The 14,990-nt window shown below is 45.0% G+C and overlaps 1 protein-coding gene across 1 annotated transcript in view; it reads right to left on the bottom strand.

Moving 5' to 3' along the window:
* Window positions 1–12,883, bottom strand: part of MB21D2 (Mab-21 domain containing 2) — a 120,765-nt gene extending 107,882 nt beyond the window's left edge. The window contains exon 1 of the mRNA XM_080655965.1: window positions 12,462–12,883. Coding sequence (XP_080512091.1) covers window positions 12,462–12,672 — 211 coding nt within the window. The 5' untranslated portion in view covers window positions 12,673–12,883. The remainder of the gene's footprint in view (window positions 1–12,461) is intronic.
* Window positions 12,884–14,990: the final 2,107 nt, after the last annotated feature.

Raw genomic sequence — 14,990 nt, 5'->3', positions numbered from 1 at the left:
GTTGTTTATTTAGCATGCTTTGTCTTACAGCACCTCAGAGAACTTCAAACTACACAGGCGGCTCTGGAGCAGGGAGCATGTTCCTTACCTTGAAGTACAGTCCGTTCTCGGAGGGACTACCCCCCTTCAAACCCAGGCAGACCCTCCCTGGGGAGCAAACTCTTCAGAGGGGATGGTCTCACGTATAAGCAGCTTTCTCAGGAAGCAGTTACGTGCTGGACATTTACCTCATCTCCACCGGCCCAAAAGCAAGATCAATGTTCAGGATGATCAAATCCCCTTTCCTTTCTGAGCCTCAGTTTCCACTTCCGTAAAATGGAGGGGGGAGGAACTCTGCCCAACTAATTTCCAAATTTCCTAGCAGGATTAAAATTGTCACAGTCCTATCAATGACTTCCATTTTGCAGGGGGAAAGGATTTGTTTTAAATGATAAAAAGTAAGGTTCGTAGTTATTTGCTGTTTTCTGCCTGAACCTAGACTTCCTGGATTCAAATCCTCACTCTACCAGTAGCTCTGTGACCTTGGGCCAATTACTTAACCTCTCTATGATTTGGAAGTCTCATCAGTAAGTAAGAATAGGAAGAATAACCCTTCCTCATAGGGTTGGTGTTAGGATTAATTCAGTTGATATACATAAAGTATAGCATACTATGAGTAAGAACTGTGCCTAGTGTGGCTATTATTTTCAAAGTTACATAGTTTTCTATTCAAAGGGAATTATTTGGGAGGCAGTATGCTAGGAATAACACCAGTGCGCACGCTCATACACACGTGTAAGACAGACAGGAAACCTAGGTTCCAGTTATGATTCTGCCCTAAACTAGCTATATGCTTACTAGTATGGACCGAACCACAGCTCCTCTCTGGGCCTCAGTTTCCAGAGCAGACAGTACAAGGTTGCCCTAAAAGTATTCAGATCAGAGGTGAAATACTGACAGCCACAGTGTTCTGTTTAACCTGTAGTGTTTTTTTTTTTGTTGTTGTTGTTTTGGTTTTTTTTTGTTTTTTTAAATATATATTTTATTGATTTTTTACAGAGAGGAAGGGAGAGGGATAGAGAGTTAGAAACATCGATGAGAGAGAAACATCGATCAGCTGCCTCCTGCACACCCCGCACTGGGTATGTGCCCACAACCAAGGTACATGCCCTGGACTGGAATCGAACCTGGGACCATTGAGTCCGCAGGCCGACGCTCTATCCACTGAGCCAAACCGGTCAGGGCTAACCTGTAGTTTTATACCACATTGTGTTCCTTTAAGATTTGATTTTATTCTAAGTATTTAAAAATCTGGAGCTTTTCCATAAATATCCAGATTAATCGGGTCTCTTAAAACAACCCAAGTTCTATCAGTCCTGGCCCCTATAAGCAATGGTTCTGAAAGTGTGGGCTCCAGACCAGGAGCAGCTCATCACCTGGAGACTGCAGAAATACAAACTCTTGGATCCCAGACCTGTTCAATCAGAAACTACAGGAGTGGGGCTGGCAACCTGTTTTAACGACACTGCAGTGAAGGAACAGCTGGCAGGGACTGAGAGCAGCGACCCCTTTTAGAAAAAAAGATGTAAAAGGTAATCTCATTCCCCAGCGCACCGCCCCCCCGCACCCCTCAAGGTGTCCTTGACTCTGAACCCAATAACCAGTAGGGGCTGTCCACCACTCTCATTTTCCTTAACTGTCCAGTCCCTGGTGGGTCTTTGGCTCACCAGCTCCTATCTGGATGAACCACGCCTTCTCACAACAGACTACGAGCCCATCGGGCACTGATGCCAGTAGGATTGTTTATTCCAAATCAGAACCATAGCCTGTATGACAACAGGCTGCACACACCAAGGGCACAGTTAAAAAAACAAACTGTTGAGTCTCCTTTATTAATCACAATCCACACAAGCAGCTGCTATAAGAACAGCTGCGGCTGCTAAAAGGGTGATCTTGAAGCAGCCTAGAAAAGTGCTTACAAGTTGAATACCAATAACAGACACGTGCAGACTTGTAATCTATTGGCTTGATTCTTCCTACAGATCTTCCCTGTCTCTCTCAGGACCAGAAATCCTCCTTCTTCCACACCCAGAGACAGAGTAGGTGGGAAGGGGAGAAGGTTCTTAGAATTAGCATAACACAGAGAATTTGGGGTAACCATTGAAGGACTTGAGTTTGATCCTACCTCAGCCCTTTTGTGACCTTAACTTCTCGAAACCATCAGTTTTTCTCTAGGTTAAAATAGATAAAATAATATCTACTTCATATGGTTGTTGAGAGAAGTCAAAATTATATTATTCATATAGAAGTATTTTGTAAACCATGGAAAACTAGATAAAAGGCTTATTATTGTCCCATGAAAACTGCTGTTTGACCCATAAATCATCTAAGATAGCACTCACTGTTTCTACCCTGGAACAATCAGGTGAAATCAGAGAATCACATTACTACAAAGGGCCTTCAGAGGACCTGTAATCCAACCTTCCTACTCTGCTTCCCTCCCCACCAATCCCTGAACAAAAGCCAAGCCAAAGGGTGGCCCTACCTGGAAAACCTTCACCTGCAAGGTCACTACATTCCAAGGCATGCAGCCCATTCCTTCCACCTTGGGCCTAATCTGAACATAGACCATTCCTCCTTGTAAGGCCAAATCAGACTTGCTATTATTCAAGCAGCCTTGAGAGCTTGAAGCCCACCTCAGCACCTTTGCACATGGTGCCTGTCCACCTGGAATACTCTTCCATATCTAGTCTTCAGATGGCCAGGTCCTTCTTAGCCTTCCATTTCAATGTCTTTTTAAAGAGGTCTTCTCTACCAGTCTTCATTCCCTCCTACCTAGTTATCCTCCATCATAACACTCTGTGCTTTGTTTTTTCATAGCACACATCCCTATTTATTCGTGTGCTTAAACCTTGTTGAATTCCCCCAAAGAATAGAAGTCCTATAGACATAGTGACTTTCTTTTCTTACTCACCACTCTGCGCACTTATCTTGTAATTGTAGCACAGTGATTGCACTAGTACATGACAGGCACTGCAACATGTTGAATGAATATATGAATTAAAGAGTGAATGCTTAACGCCATTCTATGCATATTGTAGATATTCAAATAATTGCTAGAAGAAACAAAAATCTAAATAAGACTTATACCAACGCTCACTACTGATTTAACTCATTTCACAAATAGTAATCATGGCTTCTTGTATCAAGGAAAAAAATATGAAAAATAAACAAATTGAGCAACAACTGCCCGTGCCACCTTTATTCATAGCAGCACTGGCCCTAGTTACTTATCTCTTTATCTTGTATAGAGGGAATTCATGAAAAGGCACTTAAATGGACAAAAACAGATAGCTGTTTCCTGAAGAGAGGGCCTCACATAATAGCATAATTATAGACTGTCTTTAAAGAAATGACTCAGCTGGCAAATGCTTACCCAAGTCCACTGTGAAACTGACAGGGACTCTAAGAACCAGTCGGGCAGGGCCAAACAATCAGATGTGGAGAATGCATACCTAAAGGGCATGTACTTACCCATTCCACCATCCATCAATCTCAAGGGCTATATACCTGCGGCTCAGGGGACAGGTACAAAACCAGAGAGGGATGAAAGCTGCTCCCATGGCTTTGTCTGAGAATACAGACACACCCCGGCAACCCATGAAAGATGCCGAGGGTAAAAAAGCCTACAAGCTCTTGGCAGGCAGTGTGCTGCAGCAAAAGACACTCAGATCTGGTGGAGTCCAATTCCATAATTTACTCTACAGTCTCCAACTAAGTCACATCACCTCTCAGTCTCAGAACTAATCCCATCCGAAATGGGGGTTCATAGTTCACATACAACCTTTCTCAAAGGCCTGTCCAAAGGATGATACCATGCCATACCAGATGTGAATATGTATTGTAATCTGTAAAGCACTGAACAAAGGTGAGTTATTGAGGTCAAGTAATAGTAGTTTATAATAATGAAGTATCCTTACAATTTGGATTCCAGAGTAGACAACTGAACACTTGCAGGTGGACTGGTAAGCACATGGAACACCTCCATGGGAAAGATGACTTATACGGTCTCTGTAAGGCCTCACATGTAGGCATGTAGGAGATCCACGAGTACCCTATATGCACATGGTAGAAAAGTCAGGGTCTACAAGAAAGGGACATTGCCCCAAGTTACTATTGACTGCTCTCAGTCAACAAACTACAGTAATCACTTGGGACATTTCTTAAATTGCCTTACAGTAAGTTTAAGGGCATTATTCTTGGAATGCAGAAAAAAACTGTTGTAACATAAGATCAGATTAAGATTCTCTTGACCCCAGCAAAGATGAGATAGCATGGCTTAACAGAAAGGGAAAATCATAGAGACAATGTCAGAAAGTGCTCATTCCTTAAACAGAGCTTCACACAGAAGGGCTCTTTCAAAGTGAATCAAGTCACTTAACACCCTGTGAGCACCTATTATGTACATGACCCCAATGGGTGCCACAAAGATCAATGAACCAGGGATTCTTTAAACTAGGGCCGTGGTTGGCAAACTGCGGCTCTGTTGACTAATGAGTTTGCCGACCACTGACCTAGACTCTCGATTCCAATAATTACAGGCTGTTGTTGTTGCTTGTGATTAAGCCCCTATCCCAGTGGTCGGCAAACTCATTAGTCAACAGAGCGGCAAACTGCGGCTTGAGAGCCACATGTGGCTCATGAGCCGCAGTTTGCCAACCACTGACCTAGGGCATGGGAAAGAATGTGCTATGAGATATAAAAGGGGTCCGGGCATTAGGAAAACAGAGGAAAGGTAAATTATTTTCCACTCAGAGAGATAGAGGAAATCTTCTAAGTCAAGTGGCATTTGAACTGGGAGAAAAAAAAACATAGCAGAGATAAGGTGTCAGAAGGCCGTCTTTCAAAGCTGAGACTTAGCTGCCTCTGTGACAGGTCTTGACAGACTGGAAAAGCCAATGAACCCCTGCAAAAAATAAGTGTATTTAAATGAATGTGATAAAATTACACAGGACTTAAAAAAAAATAGAAGTGAAACACAAAATGCATTTAAAAAGTAAATTTGTGAGAGTACCATGTGATTCTTTATGAATGCAGTAAATAAAATCCAATAGCAAGTGTAATAGCCACCATAATTTCAAAGCAGCAATAAATCATTTGAGATATCAAGTCATAGTAACAGCTTTAATGTGAAAGTATTGTGTTTCTGTAAGCAGCAAAAGCAAAAAAACATAGGTACTTCTATGTTTTGTTACCTGCTTTTATAATGAAAGGAAATGCTATATTTCAGTTAGAGGTTTATAAAAAATAAAGATACAGCGTTTTCCCATTCAAGTTCATAGAGTTTATGCTCTTGTTTCCATGGATCCAGGTTAAGAAAGCCTGATAAACAGCCTAAGCAAAGGAAGAAAGTGAAAAATATGGGTTTTGTGACCATGCAGAGCATGTAAAGACACAGATAAGAGATGACATTGAAAAGCCAGTAAAACCTTCAGATGTCACCAATACAAAGATTCACAATCCTCAATTATTAAATCACAGAATGTGCTCTAAGTTCCAGAACAATGTCTTCTTTTGGAATAAAAGAGGAATGAGAGAAGCTAGGAAAACATCTTTCCGTAGGTTTCAAGTTATAGCTTCTTTTTAAAAGTGTTGTGGATGACAGCATAGTCATAAATTGACCAAAAAAGCACACATCCAATATGAATATGTTATGTAAAACCTTATGCACATAAGAATGAGTGGGTGTAAGGGTGTTTATAAACACAGATGTCTAGAAAAATGTACATCAAATATTAACGTAATTAAAATTTGGAAGTGATTTTACTTTCATTTTTGTATTTTCTATAATTGAAAAATGGGCAAAAAGAGGCCCAAAAGAGGTTAGGAGACTTTATTCAGGGTAACACACACCACACAGTACAAAACAGAGCCTGGGACTAGACCTTAGAAATGTCCTTTGTTGTACTGCACAAAAGTTTTCAGATTCAGAATTTAATGTACCTGCATACATGAGATAGGTCGGCATGCGCTACATAAGAACGTTTAAGTCAATGGTGGTCCCATAAGTTATAATGGAGCTGAAAAATTCCTATATCACCCAGTGACATCATAGCTGTCCCTACATGTTAGTGCAATGCATTTTCATTACTCATGTGTTTGCGGTCATGCTGGTGCAGGGTGTTTATAAAGCCTACAGTAGTGTACAGTAATGTCCTTGGCCTTCACATTCACTTACCACTTACTCACTGACTCTGAGCAAAAATCCTGTCCTGTAAGCTCCATTCATGGTAAGGGCCCTATACAGGAGGACCACATTTTATATCGTATTTTACTGTACCTCTTCTATGTTTAGGTATATCTAGATACACAAGTACTATAGCACTACAATTGCCTACAGTATTTAATACAATAACATACTATACAGATTTATAGCCTAGAAGCCACAGGCTATCCCATATAGCCCAGGTGTGTAGTAGGCTATACCATCTAAATTTCTTGTAAGTATAGTCTATGATGTTCGCATGAAGACGAAATCACCCAACGATGATGCATTCCTCAGGACAGATGCCGTTGTTAAGTGACACATGACTGTAATTATTAGCCCTAACTTACATATTCAGAAATTGAGGCCCAGAGTTTGTTAAGTCACTTGCCCAAAGTCACACAGCAAGTAATTGGAAGAGTTGGAGCTAGAATCCAGGTCTCCTGCCACTCCTGAGAGCAAGAACACTAGTTAAAAGCAAGGGTTTCCATTAGCCTGTCTCAGCTGTGCCATTACTTGCTGGTAAACTTAGGAAACTCCGGAATTTTTTCATTCCTATGGTTCCATGTAGTTCTTTACTTCTAGGCATTATGGCGATGATTAAATAATACAGTGATGTAAACACCTATTACAACCTCTGATACAGAGTATACTCCAATTGTCTCAATCTCTATGCCTCCCCACCCAACTCTGTCCCAGGTACAAGAACTCCAGTTCCAGGAGCCAACACACATATCTGCTCATTAGGCTCAGCAGCCTGATTCTCAAAAGTCAACTGGGATCATGCTCACTGTGCTAGGAGCAGCTCTATTGAATGGGCAATGCACAACATCAGGCCTAACACAGACAGGGTGTCAGCACTGACCAGCCAGTTTGGGAATCGCTAGGGATTCTGATTCAATGGATCTGATATGGGACCAGAGATCCCGAATTGTTAAAAAGCTCCAGGAGAGTCTAAAGCAAGCATGTCAAACTCAAAGGCTAATGGGCCAAATAAACGAGGCATGCGACCCGTGGGCCGTGAGTTTGACATGCTTGGTCTAAAGCAGCAGTCACCAACCAGTGGTCTGAGGACCACTGGTGGTCCATGAGGTCCAAAAGGTTGGCAACCACTGGTTTAAGGAAACCTTTGGAGCAGTGGTCACTGACAGGTTGGCGACCGCAGGTCTAAAGAGCTAACATTCAATAATGAGTTCTCAGTTTGACAAGAGAGAATTTCCCATTTCTGTGAATACAAAAGGGTCCCAGTCTAATCTAGGGCAATGCATTATCCAATGGGTGACACAACAAGGACATCAAGGGAAGACCGGGGTCATCAACAATTCTAGGCTCTTCTGTCAAGGACAAAGAACAGCAACTGCCCAGAGCTATGGAGGGGAATTGAAATCAACCCAAACTAGCAGCAAAAATAAATGTTCTGAGGCACCTCCCTGCCCTAGATACATATTGTTGTCAGAGATGATCTGACACTATACAGATGATCAGAGACTTCACAGATGATCTTGTCCATTATACAAACACAGCACATTTGCGATTTGAGGAACTTGTCAAGACTTGGAGGCCCATAAAGCAATGATTCGAAAAAAGTTCCCTCAATAAATAAATATTGCTGAATGAATTAAGAGAAAAGTCGCATTCAAACACTGGAAAGACAGGGCTTCAAAATGGCCTACTCTGAAAATACAAAAGGTGTCTAAATATATGGTAGGTCTGGCAGCGCTCCAAGTACCACACTGTAAGTTTAGAACTTAGAAGTGGGCATGTGGTATTTATGGGCCTGAAAAAAGACAAGAGCCAGAAAAACTATTTTCCTCGAGTTGATGGCCAGAAAAGAGAGAAGGGTCTCCAAAGGCCCATATCAATTTCTCAATGTTTTGGCTCAGTATTTTGTCCTTAGGACCCTGCATACTGCTTGTAGGCAGTATAACATTCGGTAAATATTTGTTAAATGCATGAAAGTAAGAGAGGGAAAGAACTAGGTAGACAAAGAGACACCTTCCCTGCTCCTATAGGCTAAGTAAGCTACTGAGTACCTCATTCCCCCAAGGAATGGGGCTTTTTTAGTTGTCTGAACCAAAAGCCATGGAGACTACTAGTACAGTGGAAGGAACATGAGAATTTGGGTTCAAATTCAAACTCTGTATGATCTTGGCGTAAGAACTAGACCTCTTTGAACCGCAGCGTCTCATCTTAAAAAGAAGATAATACTTCATTCACCTATTTCACCTCCAAAACAGGCATGATAATTTTTATCCTTACAAAGCTGTTGGAAGTAATTATATGAACTAATGGATTTATGCAAAGTAGCTACTAGCACAATGGTGGGCACACAGTATGAGCTTAACAAGTGGCAATGCATGTTAGAATTAGTCATGCCCTCTATAGCCAGGGCTTATATTCTCCTAGGCTGCCTCTACTCGTACTCCATAGTGTTTCTGATAGCAAACTGCAGTTATAATTCTAGATTAAGCTCACTAGATTTCTTAATAATGCCCATTTCTTGAAATAAACATTTAAATCATGTATACATTCCTTTTCAGTTTACAAAAGTAACTTCACATTCACACATAATTCTGAAATGATGTATTGTTATCCATGTTTAGTAGGTGAAAGAACTAAGACTGCTCAGCCAGCAAGAGGCAAAGTGGAATTGGCACAGATTTTAACATTTTATTGTAATGGCCATCATTTTCTTAACCAGAAATTCAAACAAGTAATTTTATTGTTGAATAAAGTACTTCAACTCAGATGGCTTTAGAAATCACCTTCGATGCTGCGTGGATCATCCTAAAATTTACAGCTGAAATCGGGAACAAAAATCCGAAAGAAGAGGCAGTAATAATTTTTAAACAAAGACCTTCCTCTGGTCTGAATGCATCTATTATGAATAGTCACAAGTAAGAGAGGAACATGTCACAGTCAGGCTGATATATGTTTTAGCACCGTCTCTACCATTTATTAGCCATAGGGCCCTGGGTGATTCTTAACCCCAGTAAATTTCAACATTACTCCTAAGGTTGTGTGGAGTTTCTGGCATCGAGAAGGCAAGCAGTCATTTATAGCTACTCTAACAACCATGCCATGGTACTGACCATTCATTCAGAGTGTAGGCAATCCAAGTGACTGCTTGTCTCCCTCCAGGCTTCTCTAACTTCTGCATACTCCCTGTTCTGCATCTGTTCAATGGGGACACAACCAGTCTCCAACCAGCCTCACCAGAGGATGAAAATAACAAAGGAGCTGGCAGAGACATTATGCAAATACTAAATATTATTAAAACATTAATGAACTCTGGCAATTTCCCTGAATTTTGATAAATGGTGTGTATTATGCACGGCCAGCCTCTCACACAATCTGGGCTCTCAAATATTAACCAGATAATAATAGCAATCACTCTCCTCAAAGACCAAGGTGTAGAGAAATAAGGAGTCTAGCTGATTCCTGATAACACCTGCCCCCAAAAGAATCAGAATCTCTGTACAAACAGAGACTGTCAGGACAGGCCACGGAGAACACAGTGACCACCAGCAGATTCAGATCAACTCCATAGTCGATGCAGAGCCCAGCTTGGACAGGGCAGTGGAGTTTGCTGCTGCTGAAAGGTCACTGATTATGACAAATGTCTACTACCACTTTGCTCTTCTGCATATAGTTGTCTCCAAACTAGAAAGAAAAAAAAAAGGTTTGGAAGGTTTGGGAAGCTGGGGGGCTGTAGTCAGGGCTAACAATCATACATAAGAGTGGCTCAAGAGTGACTGCAACTGCCGAAAAGCAGAGAAAGCTCATCCACAGCTCCATTAAAGAGGCTTGCTCTGCCATTTCATTCCGTGTGAGGGGATAAAGTCTTTAAGATGTATCCTCAGGTACAGCTCAAAGGCAGAACAAAGCCAAGAGGACTCACCCCTCCCCCAAAAAAAAATCTCCAAGAAAAAAAGGCCTGGTGCCACCCAGTGGCACCTTAACAAGCTGAGGGTCATTAAGACACCTCATTCGCATATTCATGAAAGACTCAAGGCAGTGGCAAGTGAAACAAAGTGCACAAAAAGAGATTTTGGTTTTTCAGCCAAGCGAAAATCCGCTTTAGAAAAAGTAAATGCACACCGGGACCCTTGCTGTCTCCAAACCTTCAGTGATCTAGAGCAGCCAGCACCTCATTAACGGAAAGCAGGGAACTCACAAATGAATGCAGCACCACACACAGGCAAGCTCATTTGGCCATCTGCCTTCTAGTGTCCAGAGGGGCAAAAGGCTTATATGACACTCTCCTGATTTTTGTCTCCTGCAGGTGGAACTATCCAATCCCTAGGGAACAAGAAAGATGCCTTTTCCAAGGTCAAGTGGGTAAAAAGGAAAAGAAGATAATTTAGTTCACCTGTTAACACAATGCCACTCATGCCATTAAGCACCCAGGAATTAGATATCCCTGGGTAAAGGCTTTGCTAAATCAGTGTATCAGCTGTGGGGTTAACACAGCGGTTCCTAGGGCAGGAGACATCAGAACGGATGCAGGGGCTATAACAACACAGTGGTAGACTTGCATTATTTATGTCAAAGAGAAAGACCATCATTAAGCAACTTAAATAACTGCTCTGAACCCATTCGGTGTGTCCCCACCCTCCTGACAATCACTGTGCTGGTTTTCAAATCTGGTAGCTTTGTAAGCTCTCCTCTGGAAGCTCACTCCCACATGTAGGAGTGTGGTTTTAAAAAATAAAAACATATTCATCTAAAGAGCCGAATGGTTGAATATGTCAACAGAGAGCTTTTCAACCCCATACACAATCTATGATACACGTGGGGAGTGGGGACCAAAAGGTAAAATGCAGCCCCAAATTTTAACATGCTTTATCCAACTTCTGAACGCATCACTACTATTGGAGTTCACACGTTCAATGTGTATTATCCCCCACTTGGGCTGTGGGGAGGAAGAAAACCGAGAAGGAAAAAGGTACCCCAGGACAGAACCAGCAACAGACAGCCGGCAGAAATGCAAGGAGATGGCAGGAGAAAGGCAAAAGCTCTGTCTCCCTCTTCAATCAAATTTTCCACTGCCTGGAAAATTGGCTGAGGATGTATTTGTAGAGAGCACAGAGCCACGCGTTAGAGCAGCGCCACACTTGGGATCCCAGTTTGGCGGGACTTTACCCGCCAGGCCACATACTGCGTGCGGGCCAGGGCGGCGCTGGTGGAGCCCCAGGTTACGAGCGAGGCTCCCAGCAGCGGACACTTCTACTAAAGATCAGTAGCAATAATCCCAACGACGGGACACCTGAAGAGGGGCTCGGTCTCCCAGGCCAGGCTCTATTATTTGCTTCCACTCACCATTCAACAATCAGTTTAAGGACCCGTAGGTGCCTGGGTAAGGGGTAGCAGCGGGCGGCATATCTCTAACCCCACCGCCCCCCACCCCCACCCCCCGACGTCTCCTGGGTTCGAATCTCAGGGCATCCTCTGGGCCAGCTCACTGACAGCACACAAAGAGGAGGGGTTGGCGCTCCCTGGGGGAGGGAATTAGCAATTCCTAGCTCCGCCAGAACCCTAGGGAAGCACCGGAAATGCTTCCGACCGATTCAAAGGGCAGTCGCTTTGCAAATCCAAGTTGCAACAACTCCGGGCGCCCAGCCTACTTCAGCGGGTTACTAGGGAACACCCAACAAGTTTGGCTGCCTAGGGCTTGGCATGACAGCGCCCCGCCGCAGGACCAGAGAAGCAACTTGTCGCTCGCGCGCCGAGCCAGAGCCCCAAGCTACCCCCATGGCCCAAGCTAACCCCACGTCCCAAGCTATCCCCACGTCCCAAGCTCGGGAGCTGACCCAAGGCTCGGCGCGGGTCGGAACCTCCGGAGTCAAATCCCTTAATTGAAAGGCGCCGCCGCGTCTCAACCTGAACCGCGCAGCTTCCAGGGGCTTCCCCCACCAGTGATACCTTTCTCCATGAACACTTCACCTGCCCATCAGTCCTAGCCGGTGAGAAATTAACAAAAGAGCCAGTGAACTGGGGGGGAAAGGCACCCGGTGCAAAGTAGAGTAAGGTGAGGAGATAAGGCAGCTCTGCTTGCAGCGGAGAAAGAGGAGAGGCGGAACAGAGATGGGTTATAGCCCAGGCGCCCGGCTCTGGGCAGGAAACCAAGAAGGAAAGAGAGCGCGAGAAGGGGGAAAGGGTGCTCTACCCCGCTTGCCATCACACGCATCCACACCTCCCCCTTTTGCCTCCTTACCCAGCATGGAAAAGATGAAATCCTTGGCTGTGTGGATCTCCAGCGCTCTCTGGTCGTCGTATTCCCGCTGGTCGTGCTTCGTGAATTCTTGGATGAGTTTGTTCAATTCCTCCACCCGAGCGCCGGACCTGAAATCCAGCTCCGGGAACGTCGGCTTGTTGTTGCAGCCCAGGGAGGCTGCCTTGCTGGCGGTGGGAGCCGCCATCTTCATGCAAAACGCGCCGAGCAGCAGCTCCGCGGCGGCAGCGGCACCCACCCCCGCCCCCCACCCCGCCCCCTGGGCCTCCTCCCCTTGCCGGCTCCCTGGCTGCGGCCGGGACCGTGGGCGGGCTGGAGGGCGGGCGCCTAGGCGGGCGGTCCCGGCTCCGTGCGCTCCGGGCGTCCCGGCTTCGGAAGGAGCTGGACTGCAGCGCGAGTGTGCGTGTGGCCCCGACACCCTCTCCTGCGCCCCACGCCGGCCCTGGTACTGCAGGTCCTTGCCCTCCCCTGGTCCTCGCTGGCAGCGGCGACCGCGGCCCGAGCGCCAGCCGAGCCTCCCTCGGGGCGAGGAAAGTGAAGTGGAAACAATGTGAAATTCACCAGCTCTGAAATCAACAAGCTGCCGGCTCGCGTGTTAGGGAGCCAACACCAGCGTCCCCATTTAAAGGGACAGCGCACCCAGTGGAAAGAAAAATAAATGACAGAGGTCTGCGCACCTATGCCACTTGCCAATCTGTGATCAGGCAGACGTTCGAGGTGTGGATGTATTCATTCTCTACCTTCACGCCCTTGGGGAGCTGGCTGGGCTTGCCAAGAGCAATCTAGGAGAAGGGAGTCTTCCTCAATCTGATTTTAAGGGCTGTGTCCTGGGAGAGTACATCTCTATGAGAGAGTTTCCATCTCAAGAACCCCAATGTCTTTAGATGGTGAAGGAACCTGACTTAAGGGTTATGAAACCAGTCTTCTGCCCTTTTCTGAATAGGCTGCCAAATAAGATAGACTTAAGCGCCTCAAAAATGAGAATGCCCACGCCACCCCTGTATAAACACCTTAATTAGTCACTAAAGTATCCTTTACTTTTGCCCTAGGTAATTAACTTTCCTGGATGGATAACAGCTTATCCAACTTAACATATAATAAATTAATAAGATTCAACCTGCTCCAATATAAAGCTAGGGAAATGAATGTGTGGGTGCAGAGGAGGGGAAACAGGATGAATTGCTCCAGGTGCCAATGTATGTTGAATGACTAGGTGAAATTCTCTCTCGTTCAACAAATACAATTTGAGCACCCACTATTTGCCAGGCAGAGTGCCAGCATCTGGTGCACAGTGATAAGCCAAAGGACATAGTTTTTGCAAATAAGTTATACTTCTTTGACAAGGCAGGTTCCATCTAAGTCAGTCCTTTGGATGGAATAGGATCTCAGAGGTGTTTTTAGTGTTTATGAGGTTTTTGACTCAAACAATTAGGAGGCTTATTGGTTCTTAGAAACAAAGGTAATTCTCCAGTATCCATCTGTTCTCTACCACAGTCCCTGACTTAGATAGTACCTTGTTTATTTTCTTACCTGGGTTCCCATGGCCAAGAAAACAAACTGTTTTGTTAGACCAAGAAATTAGTCCAGTTTTCTGCTATGCCTTCTCCTTTAAAATGGAGATAATAACAATTCTTGTCTCATAGATTGTTTTAAGGATTACATGAGATAAAGTGGGTAAAATACTTAGTGCAATGCCTGACACAATAAATACTTAAATGTTAACTGCTACTATCTCTATATATAAAACCCTAATATGCAAATAGACCCAACTGCGTAACAACCGGTCGCTATGATGTGCACTGACCACCAGGGGGCGCACATGGAACATGGCAGGCATCAGCAGCAGGTGGCAGAGCATGGAACATGGCGGGTATCGGCTGCGGCAGGATGGTGGAGCAGATGAGCGGGGGCATACCAATGCAGGGCACCAGTCTCTGTCATCGGGGCAAGCCTCTGGTAGTTACTGAAAATTCTTTGCTCCTGCGCGCCGCGGTCCTGCTGGATGCTCACACCTGCTGCTGGCACTGGCCCCACTCGTAGCCCCTGCCAGCTGCCAGCCCCGATCGCCCCTGAGGGCTTCTCCACCTCCCCCTGCTCCTGAGGGGCGATCTGGGCAGCAGTTGCCGCTCACACCCACTGATGGCGTCTGCCCCAATCCTCCATGCCCGTGGTCGGCAAACTGCGGCTTGTGAGCCACATGCGGCTCTTTGGCCCCTTGAGTGTGGCTCTTCCACAAAATACCATGGCCTGGTCAAGTCTATTTTGAAGAAGTGGTGTTAGAAAAAGTTTAAGTTTAAAAAATTTGGCTCTCAAAAGAAATTTCAATCGTTGTACTGTTGATATTTGGCTCTGTTGACTAATGAGTTTGCCGACCACTGCTCCAAGCCATCAGCGGGTGCAAGAGGAGGCAGCCGGACCAGGGCTGCTGGCAGACAGGGGACTGGGGGCCGCGGCGGGAGGGGCCAGGAGGGGGTGTGGAGGATGGGCCAAGACCCATCCATGTGCCCACTG

This window comes from Plecotus auritus (genome assembly GCF_963455305.1).
Source record: "Plecotus auritus genome assembly, chromosome: 2".
Taxonomy (NCBI): domain Eukaryota; kingdom Metazoa; phylum Chordata; class Mammalia; order Chiroptera; family Vespertilionidae; genus Plecotus; species Plecotus auritus.
The sequence above is the reverse complement of the archived record's forward strand: the minus strand, read 5'-3'. Positions and strand labels throughout refer to the sequence as shown.